This window comes from Aulonocara sp. 'chitande type north' Nkhata Bay, linkage group LG4 (assembly GCF_057382095.1).
Source record: "Aulonocara sp. 'chitande type north' Nkhata Bay isolate Kocher_YH1m ecotype deep benthic linkage group LG4, A_spYH_male_GT1.1, whole genome shotgun sequence".
Classification (NCBI taxonomy): domain Eukaryota; kingdom Metazoa; phylum Chordata; class Actinopteri; order Cichliformes; family Cichlidae; genus Aulonocara; species Aulonocara sp. 'chitande type north' Nkhata Bay.
Window position 1 is genome coordinate 7,480,333 of NC_141347.1, and position 21,102 is coordinate 7,501,434.

Consider the following 21,102-nt stretch of genomic DNA (forward strand, 5'->3'; position numbering starts at 1 on the left):
AGTTGTATCCAAGATGGCCGACTTCTAAATAGCCACCATGGTCACCACCCATCTTGAGGAGTTTGCCCCCTCACATATACTAATGTGCCACAAACAGGACTTTAATATCACCAACCATTCCCGTGTTGTTACCATGTATCCATATAAATGGTCCACCCTGTAGACTCACAACAGTAAGAGTGTTATTAACAAACTGTGCTAACACAATATACATGAAATATGATCTGCTGACTAGTAGAAACTGTAGAAACAGCTTTAAGTACATCAGAAAATGTAAATGATCGTTTGTAACTTGTCTTTAGGATTATTTCACTCAAATAAGCAAATGAAATGTAATCTGTGCACAGACAGAAGAAAAGCTTTTGATGGCTCAGCCCATGTTTCTCCAGATCTTGGCCCTGAAAGCCCAAGTTTTTCCTTCCAATTTAAAATAACTCACAGTTACTAAAACAGGAGACCATTAATAAGTAAAGTGAGACCTTTCATGTATCCAGCTACAAAGAGGACTGCTTTAAACGAACCTGCGTGCATACAAACACACCTGCACTATACTTTTCTACTTCTTCCTGTCGATCTTGCTCATCATGGCTTTGACATCCACTGGAGCGGAGGCAGCGGCAGCCTTGGCTTTTTCCTCCTCTTCTTGCTGCCAGAGGATGATGGGGTGGATGCCCGGGCTCCGGTTGAGAGCATTCTGCTCCAGGTTGGCAGGACTTGGATGGAAATACAAACATTAATGACAAAAAAGCCTCTTTCACCAGAGTAAAGTTGTGAAACACACATTGCTTATCGATTGTAGAATGTTATGCTCTTTACTTGTCCTGTCCCTGGTTTGGGTGATTAGACGGTAAACCTGTTTAACCACTATACGCACAGAAGGAGCAACTGGTGACACACAACGCAGAAAATAATATTTGAATGTGATGCCAATCCAAATGGTGTGAAGGGAGGGCTTTTAAAAACACATCAGATCTCAGTGGGTCTGTGGACCAGACTTAAACATGTAAACATCCCTCATGCTGTCTCATCTTAAATGTTCTTATCTTCAATTTGAAAATGGCGCTATCATTACAGGAGCTTCTATCCCATGAATGCTGGAGAAGTTTTATTTACTTTGTTTTCCCATTGCAGTGACGCAGTGCTTCTCCTCTTTCTGTCTTCTTTTTCTTTTAGTCTTCGTCTTTTTCATATAAACTTAAATTCCAAGCATTTTTTACTTGAGCCACAGTGACGGTCTCAGAGGAACTGATTTCTTCCCCTGCGGACTTCAGACACTATTCAGTTTCATACAGTCATCCTTTCTTATTAACTGCAGGCCTCTCTTACAACACTGTCACCACTTCCTGTTTCAGCCTGGATTTAAACATGTCTCCTTATATAGAGATCTGTATGGAAAAGTTTGTGATTCCAAAAGTTTGTGATGTAGTCGGATTACTATTATGAAGGATCCAGGCAAAAAGTACTGCCTGTGTGTACGTCAGTACTTGTGGTAATATATCCCAATATAGTAAGAGGTTCCCTTCCCTGTTTTTCCTGTTTGGATCATTTTAAATTGGAATAAGTGGTACCTGAAATTCAGCTTCTGTGTCTACATTATGTAGAATACTAACCTGAAGTTGTGCGGTTCAGGGTTCAGTGCCTTCTTCTGGATGTCCTTGTATGTAGGTGACTTGAGGTAACGGAAGAACGTGTCCTGTGCCAATCAAAAACATGAGCATGCTAGCAACCTCCACGTGTTGGTATGAACAGATCATTTTTGACCCTCACACCAATCATGAATCTGGACACACCTTTTTCATGAGCAGGAAGACGTGCGTCTGTGCTGCTTCCAGCACATAGCGGTGAGGATGTTCCAGACCTTTCACTGTCAGACCCATTGTCCTGCCATCAATGTTGATCCAGCGGGGGGCGCCAGGGGCCAGGAAGGTCCTGCATACACACACATTCTACATCAATCTCCTCCATGGCTGAAAGTTATAGGAGTGAAGATTTAGAAAACCTGAAATCAATTTAAAATGACCCCGTCTTCCTCCCCTCACCGCAGCAGATGGCCCCGCCCCTCCCTGAGCCTGGTTCTACCGGAGGTTTCTTCCTGTTCAAAGGGAGTTTTTCCTTCCCACTGTCGTCAAAGTGCTTGCTCATAGGGTTCATATGATTGTTGGGTTTTCTCTGTATGTATTATTGGACGACCTACTGTACAACATAAAGCACCTTGAGGTGACTGTTGTTGTGATTTGGCGCTGTCTAAGTGAATTGAATCAAAAGCTATTGTAAAGTGTGAAACTGAATCTCATGTGAAACAAAGATGTATTGTGCAACCAGGATGGCTGGACGGGTCTCAAGAAAACACAAAATGTGGAATTTAAATGTAAAAATGTGGAATGTAAAATAAAGTAAAATAGAAATCAAAGAAAGAAGAATGAGGTTAGATTATTTGTCTTACTTGAAGATGGTCTCAGCTTTTGTTGACATAGACGATGAGGTTCCCCACTTCAGTTCTTCTGCTGCTTCCCAAAAAGCCAAGTTCTCACCTGATGTGCACACACCATATACCACATTAGATCCTAATAAGTATGACAGTTTTCTGACTTATGGAGTTGTCATTGTACATATACAACAAAATCAACAACAGGGCGGTGCACTGTTGGACGGACCAATCGGAGTCTGCGCTGCGGGACTGTTTTGATCACGCGGACTGGGAAATGTTTCACGTGGCCGCCAGAGACATTGATGAGTACACAGAGTCAGTCTGTGGATTTATCAGGAAATGCGTGGAAGATGTCGTCCCATCCAGAACAGTTAAATCCTTCCCAAATCAAAAACCCTGGATTAACGGAGATGTTCGCGCGGCACTGGCAGCACGGAACACCGCCTTTGCCTCCGCGAACACATCGGACTACAAACACGCACATTACCAACTCCGGAAGATGATCAAAGCAGCCAAACGTGAGTACAGGGACAGGGTGGAGCAACAGTTTGACAACCCTCGGAGTATGTGGCAGGGACTAAACACGATCGCAGACTTTAGAGGGAAACCCAGCACACCGCAGACCACGGCCTCTCTGTGTGAGGATCTAAACGTATTCTACGCTAGATTCGACACAGCGAACACCACGAGACCGGACAGTGTGCGCACCGCGGATGACGTCAGTGCGCACACTGTGTCTGAGGAGGATGTGCGGAGGTGCTTCAGGAAGGTGAACGGACGCAAAGCTACTGGTCCGGACGGGATTCCCGGCCGCGTCCTCAGGTCATGCGCGGCTCAGCTGGCTGGAGTGTTCACGCACATCTTCAACCTTTCCCTCTCTCTGTCTGTAGTCCCAGCCTGCTTCAAAATGGCCACCATCGTCCCTGTACCCAAATCCTCCACCATCTCCTCATTGAACGACTGGCGACCTGTAGCCCTGACCCCCATCGTAAGCAAATGCTTCGAGAAGCTGGTCAGGGACTTCATCTGCTCTGCACTACCCGACTCACTGGACCCTCTACAGTTCGCATACCGCCACAACAGGTCCACTGATGATGCCATAGCCCTGACACTACACACTGCCCTGTCACACCTGGAGAAGAGAGACACGTATGTGAGAATGCTGTTTGTAGATTACAGCTCAGCATTCAATACCATCGTTCCCTCGAAGCTGGACAGGAAACTGCAGGATCTAGGACTGAGCAGCTCCCTCTGCAGCTGGATCCTTAGCTTCCTGTCTGACAGACGCCAGGTGGTCAGACTGGGCAGCATCACCTCATCCCCCGTCACACTGAACACTGGTGCTCCACAGGGGTGTGTACTGAGCCCTCTCCTGTACTCACTCTACACCTACGACTGCACAGCCACTAACAACTCCAACATCATTGTGAAGTTTGCAGACGACACTACAGTGGTGGGTCTTATCACCAACGGTGATGAGACGGCTTACAGGGAGGAGGTCAGCGCCCTGACCCACTGGTGTCAAGACAACCATCTCACCCTCAACGTCGCAAAGACAAAGGAGTTGATAGTGGACTTCCGGAGGTGCAGAGAAGTACACACCCCCATCACCATCAACGGCGCTGCTGTGGAGAGAGTGAGCAGCTTCCGGTTCCTTGGTGTACATCTGGCTGAGGATCTTACGTGGTCAGTACACACAAACAAAACAGTGAAGAAGGCGCAGCAGCGCCTCTTCTTTCTCAGGAGACTGAAAAGATTCGGCATGAACCCCCGCATCCTCAGGACCTTCTATCACTGTGCCATTGAGAGCATCCTCACTGGATGCATCACCACCTGGTATGGCAACAGCACCGCCTACAACCGCAAAGCTCTCCAGCGAGTAGTGCGGTGCTCTGAACGGATAATTGGAGGTGAGCTTCCCTCCCTCCAAGACATCTACAGGAAGCGGTGCCTGAGGAAAGCGGGGAGGATCATCAAGGACTCCAGTCACCCCAGCCAGAAACTGTTCAGACTGCTTCCATCAGGAAGGAGGTTCTGCAGCATCCGGTCCCGTACCAGCAGACTGAGAGACAGCTTCTTCCATCAGGCCATCAGACTGCTGAACACGTCATAGACACCTCAGCTTCACTACTGGAACTTCAACATTATGCACTCCACACTGTATATAAATGCCACTTGTTTTGCACATATTCAACTCTGTATATTTTATATATTTTATTATTATTATTATTATTTTTTATTTTTTTATTTTTATTTTTTTACTATTTAATTTGTAAAAATGTGTATACACACACACACACACACACACACACACACACACACACACGTAGGAAAATATTTAGTATACACATCCAGAAATGCATACACTATTATATATTGTACATATATTTATTAGTTTCAGGTTGGCCATTCTTGTATTTTGCTCGTTTGTGTTGTTGTGTTTGCACATCTCTGTTGCTTGTGGGGCTCGCACACAAGAATTTCACTCGCATGTGCTGTGCCAGTGTGCCTGCACATGTGATGTGACAATAAAAAGTGATTTGATTTGATTTGAAATCATGGGGGCTCCACGCCAAATGTGCAGGGATAAAATATAAATAGTAAGACACTATAAGACACTGGTGGTTCATCTAACCCCACCAGTGGAGCCAAAGTGTAACATTTTTGTCAAATTATGGAAACCTCTCCACAATCGTTGGCACGAAGATCTGACAAAACTAAAATAAACTGAAGACTGAATAAATACAAATGAGCTCTATGTTGAATAATAAGGGTCCTGATGTTTATTGTGAAAGAAATATGGCTGACGTGGGTGTTTCACAGTTTAGTTGAAACATCCATGTTCCCTTTGTTTTATCTACCACCCATCACCATGATAAAGCATAAATGTGTCCTAATCTTCACTGTATTTAGCTAAACATGGATAAAACTCCATGCTTGTAGTTGTTTAGTCATGCAGAACTCTCAACTCTACCAAGAAGAGAAACTGTGATGAACGACATTTGTTGACGTACCACTGAACTCCTTCTTAAGGAAGACCTTGAAGTCATCTCGCCCTCGCAGGTCACTCAGCAGCTCGAATAAGCTGAAGGACCAGCGCTCCACACGCATTTTAGTAGGAACTTCAACCCTGAGGACAAACACAGGTTCAGTCACTATTGGGACATCCATCATCATCCTGCCGTGGTCCCTGGGTTCGTCCAGGGTTTGAAGTTTGGTTCTGAACTTTTTACTTGTTCCTTTATAAGATAATCATCTTCTAGTTCCTGAAAATGTTGTTTTCTAGGGACTCTGTTGTTTTTGCATTTTGGTCATAGCAGTGTCTCTTTTGTGTCCAGCTTCTGTTGTCATCTCGTCTCTCTGTGCCGTCTCGTCTCTCTGTGCTGTCTCGTCTCTCTGTGCTGTCTCGTCTCTCTTTGCCGTCTCGTCTCTCTGTGCCCGTCTCGTCTCTCTTTGCCCGTCTCGTCTCTCTGCGCTGTCTCGTCTCTCTGTGCCTGTCTCGTCTCTCTTTGCCCGTCTCGTCTCTCTGCGCTGTCTCGTCTCTCTTTGCCTGTCTCGTCTCTCTGTGCTGTCTCGTCTCTCTTTGCCCGTCTCGTCTCTCTGAGCTGTCTCGTCTCTCTGTGCCTGTCTCGTCTCTCTTTGCCTGTCTCGTCTCTCTGCGCTGTCTCGTCTCTCTTTGCCTGTCTCGTCTCTCTGTGCCTGTCTCGTCTCTCTTTGCCCGTCTCGTCTCTCTGCGCTGTCTCGTCTCTCTGTGCCTGTCTCGTCTCTCTTTGCCTGTCTCGTCTCTCTGTGCCTGTCTCGTCTCTCTTTGCCTGTCTCGTCTCTCTTTGCCTGTCTCGTCTCTCTTTGCCCGTCTCGTCTCTCTGCGCTGTCTCGTCTCTCTGCGCCTTCTCATCTCTCTGTGCCCGTCTCGTCTCTCTGTGCTGTCTCATCTCTCTGTGCCCGTCTCGTCTCTCTGCGCTGTCTCGTCTCTCTGTGCCTGTCTCGTCTCTCTGTGCCTGTATCGTCTCTCTGTGCCTGTCTCGTCTCTCTTTGCCCGTCTCGTCTCTCTTTGCCCGTCTCGTCTCTCTGTGCTGTCTCGTCTCTCTTTGCCTTTCTCGTCTCTCTTTGCTGTCTCGTCTCTCTGTGCTGTCTCGTCTCTCTGTGCTGTCTCGTCTCTCTTTGCCTGTCTCGTCTCTCTGTGCTGTCTCGTCTCTCTTTGCCTGTCTTGTCTCTCTGTGCTGTCTCGTCTCTCTTTGCCCGTCTCGTCTCTCTGTGCTGTCTCGTCTCTCTTTGCCTGTCTCGTCTCTCATTGCCCGTCTCGTCTCTCTGTGCTGTCTCGTCTCTCTTTGCCTGTCTCATCTCTGTGTGCTGTCTCGTCTCTCTGTGCCTGTCTCGTCTCTCTGTGCCTGTCTCGTCTCTCTGTGCTGTCTCGTCTCTCTGTGCCTGTTTCGTCTCTCTGTGCTGTCTCGTCTCTCTGTGCCTGTCTCGTCTCTCTTTGCCTGTCTCGTCTCTCTGTGCTGTCTCGTCTCTCTTTGCCTGTCTCATCTCTGTGTGCTGTCTCGTTTCTCTGTGCCTGTCTCGTCTCTCTTTGCCTGTCTCGTCTCTCTGTGCCGTCTCGTCTCTCTTTGCCCGTCTCGTCTCTCTGTGCCTGTCTCGTCTCTCTGTGCTGTCTCGTCTGTCTGTGCTGTCTCGTCTCTCTGTGCTGTCTCGTCTCTCTGTGCCTGTCTCGTCTCTCTGTGCTGTCTCGTTTCTCTGTGCTGCCTCGTCTGTCTGTGCTGTATCGTCTGTCTGTGCTGTCTCGTCTCTCTGTGCTGTCTCGTTTCTCTGTGCTGCCTCGTCTGTCTGTGCTGTCTCGTCTGTCTGTGCTGTCTCGTCTCTCTGTGCTGCCTCGTCTGTCTGTGCTGTCTCGTCTGTCTGTGCTGTCTCGTCTCTCTGTGCTGTCTCGTCTCTCTGTGCCGTCTCGTCTCTCTTTGCCTGTCTCGTCTCTCTGTGCTGTCTCGTCTCTCTGTGCCGTCTCGTCTCTCTTTGCCGTCTCGTCTCTCTCTGTGCTGTCTCGTCTCTCTTTGCCCGTCTCGTCTCTCTGCGCTGTCTCGTCTCTCTTTGCCCGTCTCGTCTCTCTGCGCTGTCTCGTCTCTCTTTGCCCGTCTCGTCTCTCTGTGCTGTCTCGTCTCTCTTTGCCTGTCTCGTCTCTCATTGCCCGTCTCGTCTCTCTGTGCTGTCTCGTCTCTCTTTGCCTGTCTCATCTCTGTGTGCTGTCTCGTCTCTCTGTGCCTGTCTCGTCTCTCTGTGCCTGTCTCGTCTCTCTGTGCTGTCTCGTCTCTCTGTGCCTGTTTCGTCTCTCTGTGCTGTCTCGTCTCTCTGTGCCTGTCTCGTCTCTCTTTGCCTGTCTCGTCTCTCTGTGCTGTCTCGTCTCTCTTTGCCTGTCTCATCTCTGTGTGCTGTCTCGTTTCTCTGTGCCTGTCTCGTCTCTCTTTGCCTGTCTCGTCTCTCTGTGCTGTCTCGTCTCTCTTTGCCTGTCTCGTCTCTCTGTGCCGTCTCGTCTCTCTTTGCCCGTCTCGTCTCTCTGTGCCTGTCTCGTCTCTCTGTGCTGTCTCGTCTGTCTGTGCTGTCTCGTCTCTCTGTGCTGTCTCGTCTCTCTGTGCCTGTCTCGTCTCTCTGTGCTGTCTCGTTTCTCTGTGCTGCCTCGTCTGTCTGTGCTGTCTCGTCTGTCTGTGCTGTCTCGTCTCTCTGTGCTGTCTCGTCTGTCTGTGCTGTCTCGTCTCTCTGTGCCGTCTCGTCTCTCTTTGCCCGTCTCGTCTCTCTGTGCCTGTCTCGTCTCTCTGTGCTGTCTCGTCTCTCTGTGCTGTCTCGTCTCTCTGTGCCTGTCTCGTCTCTCTGTGCTGTCTCGTTTCTCTGTGCTGCCTCGTCTGTCTGTGCTGTCTCGTCTGTCTGTGCTGTCTCGTCTCTCTGTGCTGCCTCGTCTGTCTGTGCTGTCTCGTCTGTCTGTGCTGTCTCGTCTCTCTGTGCTGTCTCGTCTCTCTGTGCCGTCTCGTCTCTCTTTGCCTGTCTCGTCTCTCTGTGCTGTCTCGTCTCTCTGTGCCGTCTCGTCTCTCTTTGCCGTCTCGTCTCTCTGTGCCGTCTCGTCTCTCTTTGCCTGTCTCGTCTCTCTGTGCTGTCTCGTCTCTCTGTGCCGTCTCGTCTCTCTTTGCCGTCTCGTCTCTCTGTGCTGTCTCGTCTCTCTGTGCCGTCTCGTCTCTCTTTGCCCGTCTCGTCTCTCTGCGCTGTCTCGTCTCTCTTTGCCCGTCTCGTCTCTCTGCGCTGTCTCGTCTCTCTTTGCCCGTCTCGTCTCTCTGTGCTGTCTCGTCTCTCTTTGCCCGTCTCGTCTCTCTGTGCTGTCTCGTCTCTCTTTGCCTGTCTCGTCTCTCTGAGCTGTCTCGTCTCTCTGCGCTGTCTCGTCTCTCTTTGCCCGTCTCGTCTCTCTGTGCTGTCTCGTCTCTCTTTGCCCGTCTCGTCTCTCTGCGCTGTCTCGTCTCTCTTTGCCTGTCTCGTCTCTCTGAGCTGTCTGGTCTCTCTGTGCCTGTCTCGTCTCTCTTTGCCTGTCTCGTCTCTCTGCGCTGTCTCGTCTCTCTTTGCCTGTCTCGTCTCTCTGCGCTGTCTCGTCTCTCTGTGCCTGTCTCGTCTCTCTTTGCCTGTCTCGTCTCTCTTTGCCTGTCTCGTCTCTCTTTGCCTGTCTCGTCTCTCTGTGCCTGTCTCGTCTCTCTTTGCCCGTCTCGTCTCTCTGCGCTGTCTCGTCTCTCTGCGCCTTCTCATCTCTCTGTGCCCGTCTCGTCTCTCTGTGCTGTCTCATCTCTCTGTGCCCGTCTCGTCTCTCTGCGCTGTCTCGTCTCTCTGTGCCTGTCTCGTCTCTCTGTGCCTGTCTCGTCTCTCTGTGCTGTCTCGTCTCTCTGTGCCTGTTTCGTCTCTCTGTGCTGTCTCGTCTCTCTGTGCCTGTCTCGTCTCTCTTTGCCTGTCTCGTCTCTCTGTGCTGTCTCGTCTCTCTTTGCCTGTCTCATCTCTGTGTGCTGTCTCGTTTCTCTGTGCCTGTCTCGTCTCTCTTTGCCTGTCTCGTCTCTCTGTGCTGTCTCGTCTCTCTTTGCCTGTCTCGTCTCTCTGTGCCGTCTCGTCTCTCTTTGCCCGTCTCGTCTCTCTGTGCCTGTCTCGTCTCTCTGTGCTGTCTCGTCTGTCTGTGCTGTCTCGTCTCTCTGTGCTGTCTCGTCTCTCTGTGCCTGTCTCGTCTCTCTGTGCTGTCTCGTTTCTCTGTGCTGCCTCGTCTGTCTGTGCTGTCTCGTCTGTCTGTGCTGTCTCGTCTCTCTGTGCTGTCTCGTCTGTCTGTGCTGTCTCGTCTCTCTGTGCCGTCTCGTCTCTCTTTGCCCGTCTCGTCTCTCTGTGCCTGTCTCGTCTCTCTGTGCTGTCTCGTCTCTCTGTGCTGTCTCGTCTCTCTGTGCCTGTCTCGTCTCTCTGTGCTGTCTCGTTTCTCTGTGCTGCCTCGTCTGTCTGTGCTGTCTCGTCTGTCTGTGCTGTCTCGTCTCTCTGTGCTGCCTCGTCTGTCTGTGCTGTCTCGTCTCTCTGTGCTGTCTCGTCTCTCTGTGCCGTCTCGTCTCTCTTTGCCTGTCTCGTCTCTCTGTGCTGTCTCGTCTCTCTGTGCCGTCTCGTCTCTCTTTGCCGTCTCGTCTCTCTGTGCTGTCTCGTCTCTCTGCGCCGTCTCGTCTCTCTTTGCCCGTCTCGTCTCTCTGCGCTGTCTCGTCTCTCTTTGCCCGTCTCGTCTCTCTGCGCTGTCTCGTCTCTCTTTGCCCGTCTCGTCTCTCTGCGCTGTCTCGTCTCTCTTTGCCCGTCTCGTCTCTCTGCGCTGTCTCGTCTCTCTTTGCCTGTCTCGTCTCTCTGAGCTGTCTCGTCTCTCTGCGCTGTCTCGTCTCTCTTTGCCCGTCTCGTCTCTCTGTGCTGTCTCGTCTCTCTTTGCCCGTCTCGTCTCTCTGCGCTGTCTCGTCTCTCTTTGCCTGTCTCGTCTCTCTGAGCTGTCTCGTCTCTCTGTGCCTGTCTCGTCTCTCTTTGCCTTTCTCGTCTCTCTTTGCCCGTCTCGTCTCTCTGTGCTGTCTCGTCTCTCTTTGCCTGTCTCGTCTCTCTGTGCTGTCTCGTCTCTCTGTGCTGTCTCGTCTCTCTTTGCCCGTCTCGTCTCTCTGTGCTGTCTCGTCTCTCTTTGCCTGTCTCGTCTCTCATTGCCCGTCTCGTCTCTCTGTGCTGTCTCGTCTCTCTTTGCCTGTCTCGTCTCTCTGTGCTGTCTCGTCTCTCTGTGCCTGTCTCGTCTCTCTTTGCCTGTCTCGTCTCTCTGTGCTGTCTCGTCTCTCTTTGCCTGTCTCATCTCTGTGTGCTGTCTCGTCTCTCTGTGCCTGTCTCGTCTCTCTTTGCCTGTCTCGTCTCTCTGTGCTGTCTCGTCTCTCTTTGCCTGTCTCGTCTCTCTGTGCCGTCTCGTCTCTCTTTGCCCGTCTCGTCTCTCTGTGCCTGTCTCGTCTCTCTGTGCTGTCTCGTCTGTCTGTGCTGTCTCGTCTCTCTGTGCTGTCTCGTCTCTCTGTGCCTGTCTCGTCTCTCTGTGCTGTCTCGTTTCTCTGTGCTGCCTCGTCTGTCTGTGCTGTCTCGTCTGTCTGTGCTGTCTCGTCTCTCTGTGCTGTCTCGTCTGTCTGTGCTGTCTCGTCTCTCTGTGCCGTCTCGTCTCTCTTTGCCCGTCTCGTCTCTCTGTGCCTGTCTCGTCTCTCTGTGCTGTCTCGTCTGTCTGTGCTGTCTCGTCTCTCTGTGCTGTCTCGTCTCTCTGTGCCTGTCTCGTCTCTCTGTGCTGTCTCGTTTCTCTGTGCTGTCTCGTCTGTCTGTGCTGTCTCGTCTCTCTGTGCTGCCTCGTCTGTCTGTGCCTGTCTCGTCTGTCTGTGCTGTCTCGTCTCTCTGTGCTGTCTCGTCTCTCTGTGCCTGTCTCGTCTCTCTGTGCTGTCTCGTTTCTCTGTGCTGTCTCGTCTGTCTGTGCTGTCTCGTTTCTCTGTGCTGTCTCGTCTGTCTGTGCTGTCTCGTCTCTCTGTGCCGTCTCGTCTCTCTTTGCCCGTCTCGTCTCTCTGTGCCTGTCTCGTCTCTCTGTGCTGTCTCGTCTCTCTGTGCCTGTCTCGTCTCTCTGTGCTGTCTCGTCTGTCTGCGCTGTCTCGTCTGTCTGTGCTGTCTCGTCTCTCTGTGCCGTCTCGTCTCTCTTTGCCCGTCTCGTCTCTCTGTGCCTGTCTCGTCTCTCTGTGCTGTCTCGTCTCTCTGTGCCTGTCTCGTCTCTCTGTGCTGTCTCGTCTGTCTGCGCTGTCTCGTCTGTCTGTGCTGTCTCGTCTCTCTGTGCTGTCTCCTCTCTCTGCGCTGTCTCGTCTCTCTTTGCCCGTCTCGTCTCTCTGTGCTGTCTCGTCTCTCTGTGCCTGTCTCGTCTCTCTGTGCTGTCTCGTTTCTCTGTGCTGCCTCGTCTGTCTGTGCTGTCTCGTCTGTCTGTGCTGTCTCGTCTCTCTGTGCTGTCTCGTCTGTCTGTGCTGTCTCGTCTCTCTGTGCCGTCTCGTCTCTCTTTGCCCGTCTCGTCTCTCTGTGCCTGTCTCGTCTCTCTGTGCTGTCTCGTCTGTCTGTGCTGTCTCGTCTCTCTGTGCTGTCTCGTCTCTCTGTGCCTGTCTCGTCTCTCTGTGCTGTCTCGTTTCTCTGTGCTGTCTCGTCTGTCTGTGCTGTCTCGTCTCTCTGTGCTGCCTCGTCTGTCTGTGCCTGTCTCGTCTGTCTGTGCTGTCTCGTCTCTCTGTGCTGTCTCGTCTCTCTGTGCCTGTCTCGTCTCTCTGTGCTGTCTCGTTTCTCTGTGCTGTCTCGTCTGTCTGTGCTGTCTCGTTTCTCTGTGCTGTCTCGTCTGTCTGTGCTGTCTCGTCTCTCTGTGCCGTCTCGTCTCTCTTTGCCCGTCTCGTCTCTCTGTGCCTGTCTCGTCTCTCTGTGCTGTCTCGTCTCTCTGTGCCTGTCTCGTCTCTCTGTGCTGTCTCGTCTGTCTGCGCTGTCTCGTCTGTCTGTGCTGTCTCGTCTCTCTGTGCTGTCTCGTCTCTCTGCGCTGTCTCGTCTCTCTTTGCCCGTCTCGTCTCTCTGTGCTGTCTCGTCTCTCTGTGCCTGTCTCGTCTCTCTTTGCCCGTCTCGTCTCTCTGTGCTGTCTCGTCTCTCTTTGCCCGTCTCGTCTCTCTTTGCCCGTCTCGTCTCTCTGCGCTGTCTCGTCTCTCTTTGCTGTCTCGTCTCTCTTTGCCTGTCTCGTCTCTCTGTGCTGTCTTGTCTCTCTTTGCCCGTCTCGTCTCTCTTTGCCCGTCTCGTCTCTCTGTGCTGTCTCGTCTCTCTGTGCCTGTCTCGTCTCTCTGTGCTGTCTCGTCTCTCTGTGCCTGTCTCATTTGTAGTCCTGTGTTCATCGCACTGTTTTTGTCCCTGTGTCATGTCTGCCATGTCTCTGTGTCTGTTTGTCCCCACTGCTGCTCCAGCAGCATTAAAACACATGTTTACAGTGTGTGTAAAACAATAGTTTGGACATATCAGGATGTTTCACTCTTCACATCAGGGTCACAAAGGTGGAACATGTTTCATCACTCATGTATCAAAGGCTTAGACCTTTATCCATCTTTCATGTACAGAAACTTTTAATAAACACGGGAAACAACACAAACTGAGTGCCCCTCCCATTTTATTCCCCAGCTGACTGCATACTTGGGTACGAGGGACTTTTTATAATTCATTAATTTATTTTAAACAACTTTCCAAATAAACACACTTAAAATGTTAGACTGCAAAGACTCATCGGTGCTGCTGCTGAAGTTGGTACACTGTTGTTTTGTTTTTCACCTTCTCATGTTGAGAGTCCAGTATGCATCATGGTCTGTTTGCCACGGGTTGCTGGGTACACAGGAAGCCAGGAACGGGTCATGATTTTTGTAGGTTGTGATGTATTTGACCAGCCTGCAGAGACAGAACTGTTATTAGCTTCATTTATTTTCTAGTTGAGGATGTCAAAACCAGGCAGCACAGCCGCGACAAAAGGAGATGCATATATATGTTCATTTAAATATACTTTATTTTAACTAATGATGATAGTACTCTTAGTGCTGTGGGTGAGAACTCGAGTGAAGAGATTTCTCAGAGTTTTTAGTACTGAAAAAACAAAAAGGTGTTTAAAAAAGCGAGTGACACAGTCACTGAGCTATGAGGGCTTTTTTAGAGCAGTGGCTCACTGGGACCAGCTGTTTTCCAGCCGTGCTGATTAGAAACAAGCCACACCCCCTCTCCCTTATCCTGAGAAAAGCCACACAGACAGAATGGAAAGGAGCTGGTAAGGCTCACCACTGGGACCCTCCAAACTGTGACTGAAATACTCCTTCTGGTTTCTGTCTTTATTTCTCCTCATTTCACTCAAAATATTACACAAAGTTACCTACGAGTATTGTTTTTATTAGGAGAAGTAATTGTTATAAGTGTTAGATGCAGTATGGCAAAGCTGCAGTTTTGACATTTGAACTCGTGTTTCTCTGCAAAGTGCGCTACATGGTATCGACCTGAATTTCCCAGTTGTATCTTGGACTTTTGCAACTGTTCCTTCTAATGATTTTTCAAATGTCTCATAGTGGTGTCGAGTCTCCGTGCATCCATGTAGTGTCCACAGCTGATCTTAGTGAGGGTCTAAGGGGCAGCAGTCCAGGCAGAAGAACCCAGACCTCTCTCATGGGGGGTCATATGATGGTTGGGGTTTCTCTGTCGTATTATTGTAGGGTTACATTACAACATAAAGCACCCTGAGGAGACTGAATCTCCTCTGTTTCTGCAGGAGGGCACACAGAGAAAGTTGGAAGTTGGAAACCCTTCACCTAGGAGGCACCTGGGTGGCGTTCCAAACAGATGCCTCAACTGACTCCTTTAACAACCCTGGACCCCTGCTGTACTGTATGACCAAGCTTGTCTCCACATCTCTGATGGAGAGCCCAGGAACTCTCTGCAGGAAGTGCATTTCCAGCACTTGTATGTAGTGCTGGGCAATAAAATGATGACAGTGCATTGTTTTATGTTTGTACTTTAACATATTTGTACTGTCAAACACACCATACACTGTTAATTTGAGTTTACTGTATTTTTAATACCTGTAAACCAATAATGTGCCATAATTTTTAGGGGAAATGATGTATTTAATTTCTGTTAGTTGTTAATAATAAATCTTTGAACCTGTTCTTTCAATTAGCATCAAAGCAGATGCCTGCTTAGAATATTGATTTGAAACTATATCTGATATAATCTCATTCTGTTACTGCCTAGAGCCTTAAACTAGGGTAAACTAGATAAACAAGGTCTCACTATGGTACAGGGACCCCAACACCCTTTAATAATGGGCCTGATAACCCATGCTCCCAACACACCTCTTACAGAAAAGGGGCCACAGTCAGTCACATCACAAAACAGTTGTAGACTGGTTGGACAAACCTCATACACCATATCCTAAATATCCTCAAAAGGACAAAGATCTGTTCCACTGGTCCACAACCAGGACATAAGCCATGTTGTTCCTCCTGATCCTGAGGTTAAACTAAAGGGTGAGATCTGCTCTCCAGTATCCTGGCCGCACACCTTCCAAACGAAGTATAAGCTGGAAGACACCTCCGGCACTCCTTCTTAAAAAGCACCAACTACCACCACAGTTCCCAATCCAAAGGCCACGCCCCGTCTGTGTGTGTGTGTGCGTGTGTGTGTGTGTGCGTGCGTGCGTGTGTGCGTGCGTGTGTGCGCGTGTGTGTGTGCGTGTGCGTGCGTGTGTGTGTGCGTGTGTGTGTGTGCGTGCGTGCGTGTGTGTGTGTGTGTGCGTGTGTGTGTGTGCGTGTGTGTGTGTGTGTGTGTGCGTGTGTGTGTGTGTGCGTGCGTGCGTGTGTGTGTGTGCGTGCGTGCGTGTGTGTGTGTGCGTGCGTGTGTGTGTGTGTGTGCGTGTGTGTGTGTGTGTGTGTGTGTGTGTGTGTGTGCGTGTGTATGAGAGAGAGAGAAAGGCCCAGGAGACCCAGGCCATCCATAGCAACCGAAGAGAAGTCCCAAGGCCACATATTCTAATGACAACTGCATGCCCACCTAAGCAGAAGGAGAAAGCCCCAGATGGAGCCCTCATGTCCAAAGGGCAAGAGCCCCAGAGAACTAGAGGCAGGGGGCAGCTGACACTACCAGCAAGCTAAGAACAGGGCCCTATGTCGCTAAAAACTGCTTGGTACCTGGAAGCTTTCTTGGCCACTGGGACAAAACCCAATGTGTATCCAGTGTTGGGAAGGTTACTTTTAAAATGTATTCCACTACAGATTCCATTACATTACTCAATGAGAGTAACGTATTCTGAATACTTTGGATTACTTAATATATTATCATGGTTTTTATAACTACATGAATGTACTATTGCTGTGTCATTTATTACTGAAGGTTACTCTCCACACCAACACCAGCTAGATGTTAAAATCTTCATATAAATGAGTAACAGTAGGTGGACATTAGGTAAGGCTGCACTTTTTGCAGCGATCTTGTATAGAAAACTATTCCACGCGTATATAAAACAGGTCAGCGGTTCCGAACCGTAGTAAAGGGACCTCTGGCTGATACGTCGGGTTCATGTCGGGCTTGTAGCTGAAAACTAGCTTTACTTTGTTGTGTGGGTCAAGTTTGCTAGCGAGAGACAGAGAGAGGCGTTGAAAGGCTGCTCCAACGAAGCTTATTGTTTCAGAGGAAAACAGGAACACAGCGTACAGTCGAGTCTTAACAGCTTACTTACAGCTGGGCTCGTCAGGCTCTCTGTTTGGCTGCAGTGGTTATTATTATATTTACATGCTTCCAGCTCCCGTTTCTGCTCGGAGACAGCTCGTACTTTTCCTTTTTCTCCCTCCCTCGCTCACAGACACATCACGGGTAATCGCTTTATTTCAACAAAGAAACTGTATTCTGAATACCACCTTTTAAAACGGTAACTGTAATTCAATACAGTTACTCATATTTTGTATTTTAAATACGTTCATGTATTCTATTACTCCCCAACACTGTGTGTAGACAGTGAACTGATGGGTCACATCTATCACTGAGCGTGGAATATCTCCTGATAATCATTCCTCAAGCTGTGTGTTGAGGTCAGTCCAACTATATATGGCCAGTATTGCATGTTCCAAGTACAAATTATAGTTATGTGATAACTGAATATCACATAGCATAGCATCAGACCCCTGCAGCTCCCTTTGGTGGATCTATAGAAGTGCAACCACCAACTGTTCCAGTGCAGACTGGGGCCTCTGCGCTAGTGATGTGGGGATCGATACTGAAATATCGATTCCTTCGATACCAATCATTCATGTTCTAGAATCGATTCTCATATTAAAATATCGATATTTTAGTAATGTAGGGTAAATTTGTAGGTTATCATTAACAGGAACACAGTGGAAAGAAACAATATCATTTGGATTGTCTACATTGGAAGGAACTACTTCCTCTTCTGCCTTTAATAGTCATGTGTGAAATACAGCTCTATGAATGTGTTGCAGCCCCTTGTCATGCGCACTCACAACAATGGCTGAGTGTAAATGGAGTAATGTGTGGACGTATTTTACCTCCACAAACAGCCAAGATGCGGTTTGTGATACATGTGGCAAGAAAGTGAGGTGTTCTGGCAACACCATTAACCTCGTCAAACACCTCAGAGTAAATCATATCACAGAATATGATGAGCGTATGTTGAGGTGAACTGAAGACGAGGAGAGGGACAGGTGCTGCCAGGGCGAGACAGACATCTCTCGAGGAGTCCTTTAGTGCTGCAGGCAGGCAACATGCTCAAATGGCACACAACTTCAGTTTTCTGTATGATAATTCTGCATTATTAAGTGATAAGAACAAGTAATCTGAAGTCCTGTAATCATTATGAATCTATAATTTGAGATACAATAAAAGATACAGTTAAAAAAAAGTTTTTGTACAAAGTATCGGTATTGGATCAGTATCGCCGATACCACCCTGAAGTTTACTTGGTATCGGATCGGAAAGCAAATCAGTGGTATCGCACATCACTGCTCTGCGCGGCATTCCCAGCGCACCCTCATTATGTGTTTAGGCATGCCACGTCTGTCCAACATCCTCCCCCGCCACCTTATCCAACTCACCACCAGGTGGTGATCAGTTGACAGCTCAGCCCCTCTCTGTACCCGAGTGTCCAGAACATATGGCCTTAGTTCTGGTGATTCGATTACAAAATTGATCATTGACCTGCGGCCTAGATCATCCTGGTGCCACGTTCACTTATCGAAACTCTTATGTTCGAACATGGTGTTCGTTATGGCCAAACTGTGGTTTGCACAAAAGTCCAGTAACAAAGCACTACTCGGGTTCAGATCCGGGAGGCCGTCCCTCCCAATCACGCCCCTCCAGGTCTCGCTGTCATTGCCCATGTGAGTATTGACATCTCCCAGTAGGAAAACAGAGACCCCAGGTGGAGCTCCGGAGCCCCACCCAGGAATTCCAAGAAGGCTGGGTACTCTAAACCACCACTCGGCGCATAAGTGCAGACGGTGGTCAGGACCCGTTCCTCGACCCGAAGGCAGACGGAACAAACCCTCTCATCCACTGGGAGAAACCTCAACATATAGGCAGCAAGCCGAGGGGATACCAGGATACCCAGTCCATCCCACCGCCTCTCGCCAGGGGCAACTCCAGAGTCCAGCCCCTCTCCAGGAGACTGGGTTCAGAGCTCAAGCCGTGCATTGAGGTGAGCCTATATCTATACTATATCTAGCTGGTACCTCTCAACCTCATGCACTAACTCAGGTTCCTTCCCCACGAGACAGGTGACATTCCATGTCCCAATTGCCAGTCTTGGTAGCCGGGGATCGGTCCGCCAGGACCTCCACTCCTGGCTGTTGCCCTGCTCACAATGCAACCGACCCCTACGGTGCCTCCTTTTTACGGCCGTGCCCGGCCGGGCCACATGGACTAAGGCCCAGCCACCAGACGCTCGCACTCGGGCACCCTCCAGGGCCAGGCCTGGCCCCAACAATCAGATGACCCCTATGAGCAAGCACTTTGGTGACAGTGGGAAGGAAAAACTCCCTTTTAACAGGAAGAAACCTCCAGCAGAACCAGGCTCAGGGAGGGGCGGGGCATCTGCAGGGTTAATCTGTGTCTTGGTACCAGAAAGAAACTTACGCTCCCAGGGAGACGCTAGATTTGACCTTGGACCTCATGATAGCTTGTTGATAGAACATGTTCTAGAAAAAACACACACAGAATTGTTATTTGGATTATTTCCATTTCCAAAGTACCTTTGTACCTATGTACAGCTAAAGCTGTGTATTTATGCATGCATACTTTTAATTTTTCAGTAGCAACTCAAAGACTTACCTTGCGTCTATAGATATCAAAAGTGGTTTTCTGAAAGAAAAGAATTATAAAATGAAAAGTTTTCATGGAAGCATTTTTTTTGGTGCAGTAGTACTCGTTATGTGATAAGCTTAACAAGTATGATTAAATACAGAAAGACGTTTTGATGCTAGGGGTCTAGATCTACAGCTCAGGTCTGCTGAAGCAGAAATGGTTCCTCTGGGGTAAATGATTACTTAACTTTGCAAAGCTTTTTGAAAATTGCAGCCAAATATCAATATCAGTGCTTTTCCCCAATGCTAGAATTGAATAAGTTTTCTAAGACAGAGACAGACAACCACAAACTCTAACATTCACACCTATTAACAATTCAGACTCATTATTTCATCAAACATGCCGTTGGCCAAATTGATGCCCAGCAAATTTGGAGGTTTGATACCAGAACCCGCATGGTGTGAGGTAACAGTGGAACCCTGTACCATCAAACCATCCTCAAGGTTCAGCAGATAGCCCATTTCCATCCATCCACTTTATTCCATGTATTTAATTCAGGTCCTCTGGAGTGCTGGAGCCCATCCCAGCTGCCATGGGATGAAAGGCAGAGTACAGCCTGGACAGGTCGCCAGTGTGCTGCAGGGCAGCCAATTTGGTTTTGCTCATTAGTACAATGACCACTTACCACACCACAACACTATAATGTCACACAGTGGGGATATAAAGTCTGGCTACTTAAGCAAAGTTATTTCTGGTTTGCATGTGTCTTTTCTTCATCACCACGGAGTTTGATCCATCGGTTTATTGGTCTCTTTTTTGTAGTTGTCTCGTTACCCTCCTGCTTCTGTCCATTACAAGGTTTCACTACTATGAAGCCTTGTTTGGACTTCTGTGAAGTACTCTTGTGTTCTTCATTTACTAAATTCTGGATCTGTGTTCATTTTCTCTCTGAGAACAAAACTGCACTTTGTGTTTGCTCGTGTCTTTGTTTAATATTCAGATTTGTTTGATGATCTGACTCATTGAAGTGTGACAAACATGCAAAAAAGACATAAAGATTATGTCTCCACAGGTGGAGAACTTTCTCGACAGTTACCAGCCTTTCTAGGAATGAGCGTGGCAGTAAATCCACCCCAGAAATGACCCTGTGAAAACTTTTTCACCCCACTGTGCAGACACACATAAACCTTTCTGCATTACTCTTTCATGTTCATGTGAGAAAAGAGATCTGTGTTAGAGGAAAACAGAAGAAAGGGAAATGCAATAAATAAGTGTTCTGAATATCTTCATCCTGTAAAATACAGTATTTCCTTTAATATTTAAAATAAATACAGATATAGAAGGTTGAGCATCCAATCAAAACTCCAACTGAAGCTCTACTGCCATCACAAAATTACCAATGTAAACATGTAAACAGAAACATGTAGCTTTTTGTAAATTTGGAAATATAATTAAAATCTGAAAACTGATGTGGAAATGGGTATTTACAGTATTTACAGTATTTACAGTATCATGGTATTTAAATGGGTATTTACAGTATTTAGAGTATTTACAGTATCATGGTATTTAAATGGTATTTACAGTATTTAGAGTATTTACAGTATCATGGTATTTAAATGGTATTTACAGTATTTAGAGTATTTACAGTATCATGGTATTTAAATGGGTATTTACAGTATTTAGAGTATTTACAGTATCATGGTATTTAAATGGGTATTTACAGTATTTAGAGTATTTACAGTATCATGGTATTTAAATGGTATTTACAGTATTTACAGTATTTAGAGTATTTACAGTATCATGGTATTTAAATGGTATTTACAGTATTTAGAGTATTTAGAGTATCATGGTATTTAAATGGGCATTTACAGTATTTAGAGTATTGACAGTATCATGGTATTTAAATGGGTATTTACAGTATTTAGAGTATTTACAGTATCATGGTATTTAAATGGTATTTACAGTATTTACAGTATTTACAATATCATGGTATTTAAATGGTATTTACAGTATTTAGAGTATTTACAGTATCATGGTATTTAAATGGTATTTACAGTATTTACAGTATTTACAGTATCATGGTATTTAAATGGTATTTACAGTATTTAGAGTATTTACAGTATCATGGTATTTAAATGGGTATTTACAGTATTTAGAGTATTTACAGTATCATGGTATTTAAATGGCATTTACAGTATTTAGAGTATTTACAGTATCATGGTATTTAAATGGCATTTACAGTATTTACAGTATTTACAGTATCATGGTATTTAAATGGCATTTACAGTATTTAGAGTATTTAC

The 21,102-nt window shown here is 47.7% G+C and overlaps 1 protein-coding gene across 1 annotated transcript in view; it reads right to left on the reverse strand.

The window, feature by feature from the left end:
* Positions 1-88: 88 nt before the first annotated feature.
* Positions 89-21,102, reverse strand: part of rgs9a (regulator of G protein signaling 9a) — a 42,638-nt gene continuing 21,624 nt past the window's right edge. Inside the window, exons 10-17 of the mRNA XM_086288195.1 lie at positions 18,827-18,856; positions 18,632-18,693; positions 13,283-13,396; positions 5,443-5,558; positions 2,444-2,531; positions 1,791-1,929; positions 1,611-1,693; positions 89-713 (exon numbers count right to left, since the gene is read on the reverse strand). Coding sequence (XP_086144321.1) covers positions 557-713; positions 1,611-1,693; positions 1,791-1,929; positions 2,444-2,531; positions 5,443-5,558; positions 13,283-13,396; positions 18,632-18,693; positions 18,827-18,856 — 789 coding nt within the window. The 3' untranslated portion in view covers positions 89-556. The remainder of the gene's footprint in view (positions 714-1,610; positions 1,694-1,790; positions 1,930-2,443; positions 2,532-5,442; positions 5,559-13,282; positions 13,397-18,631; positions 18,694-18,826; positions 18,857-21,102) is intronic.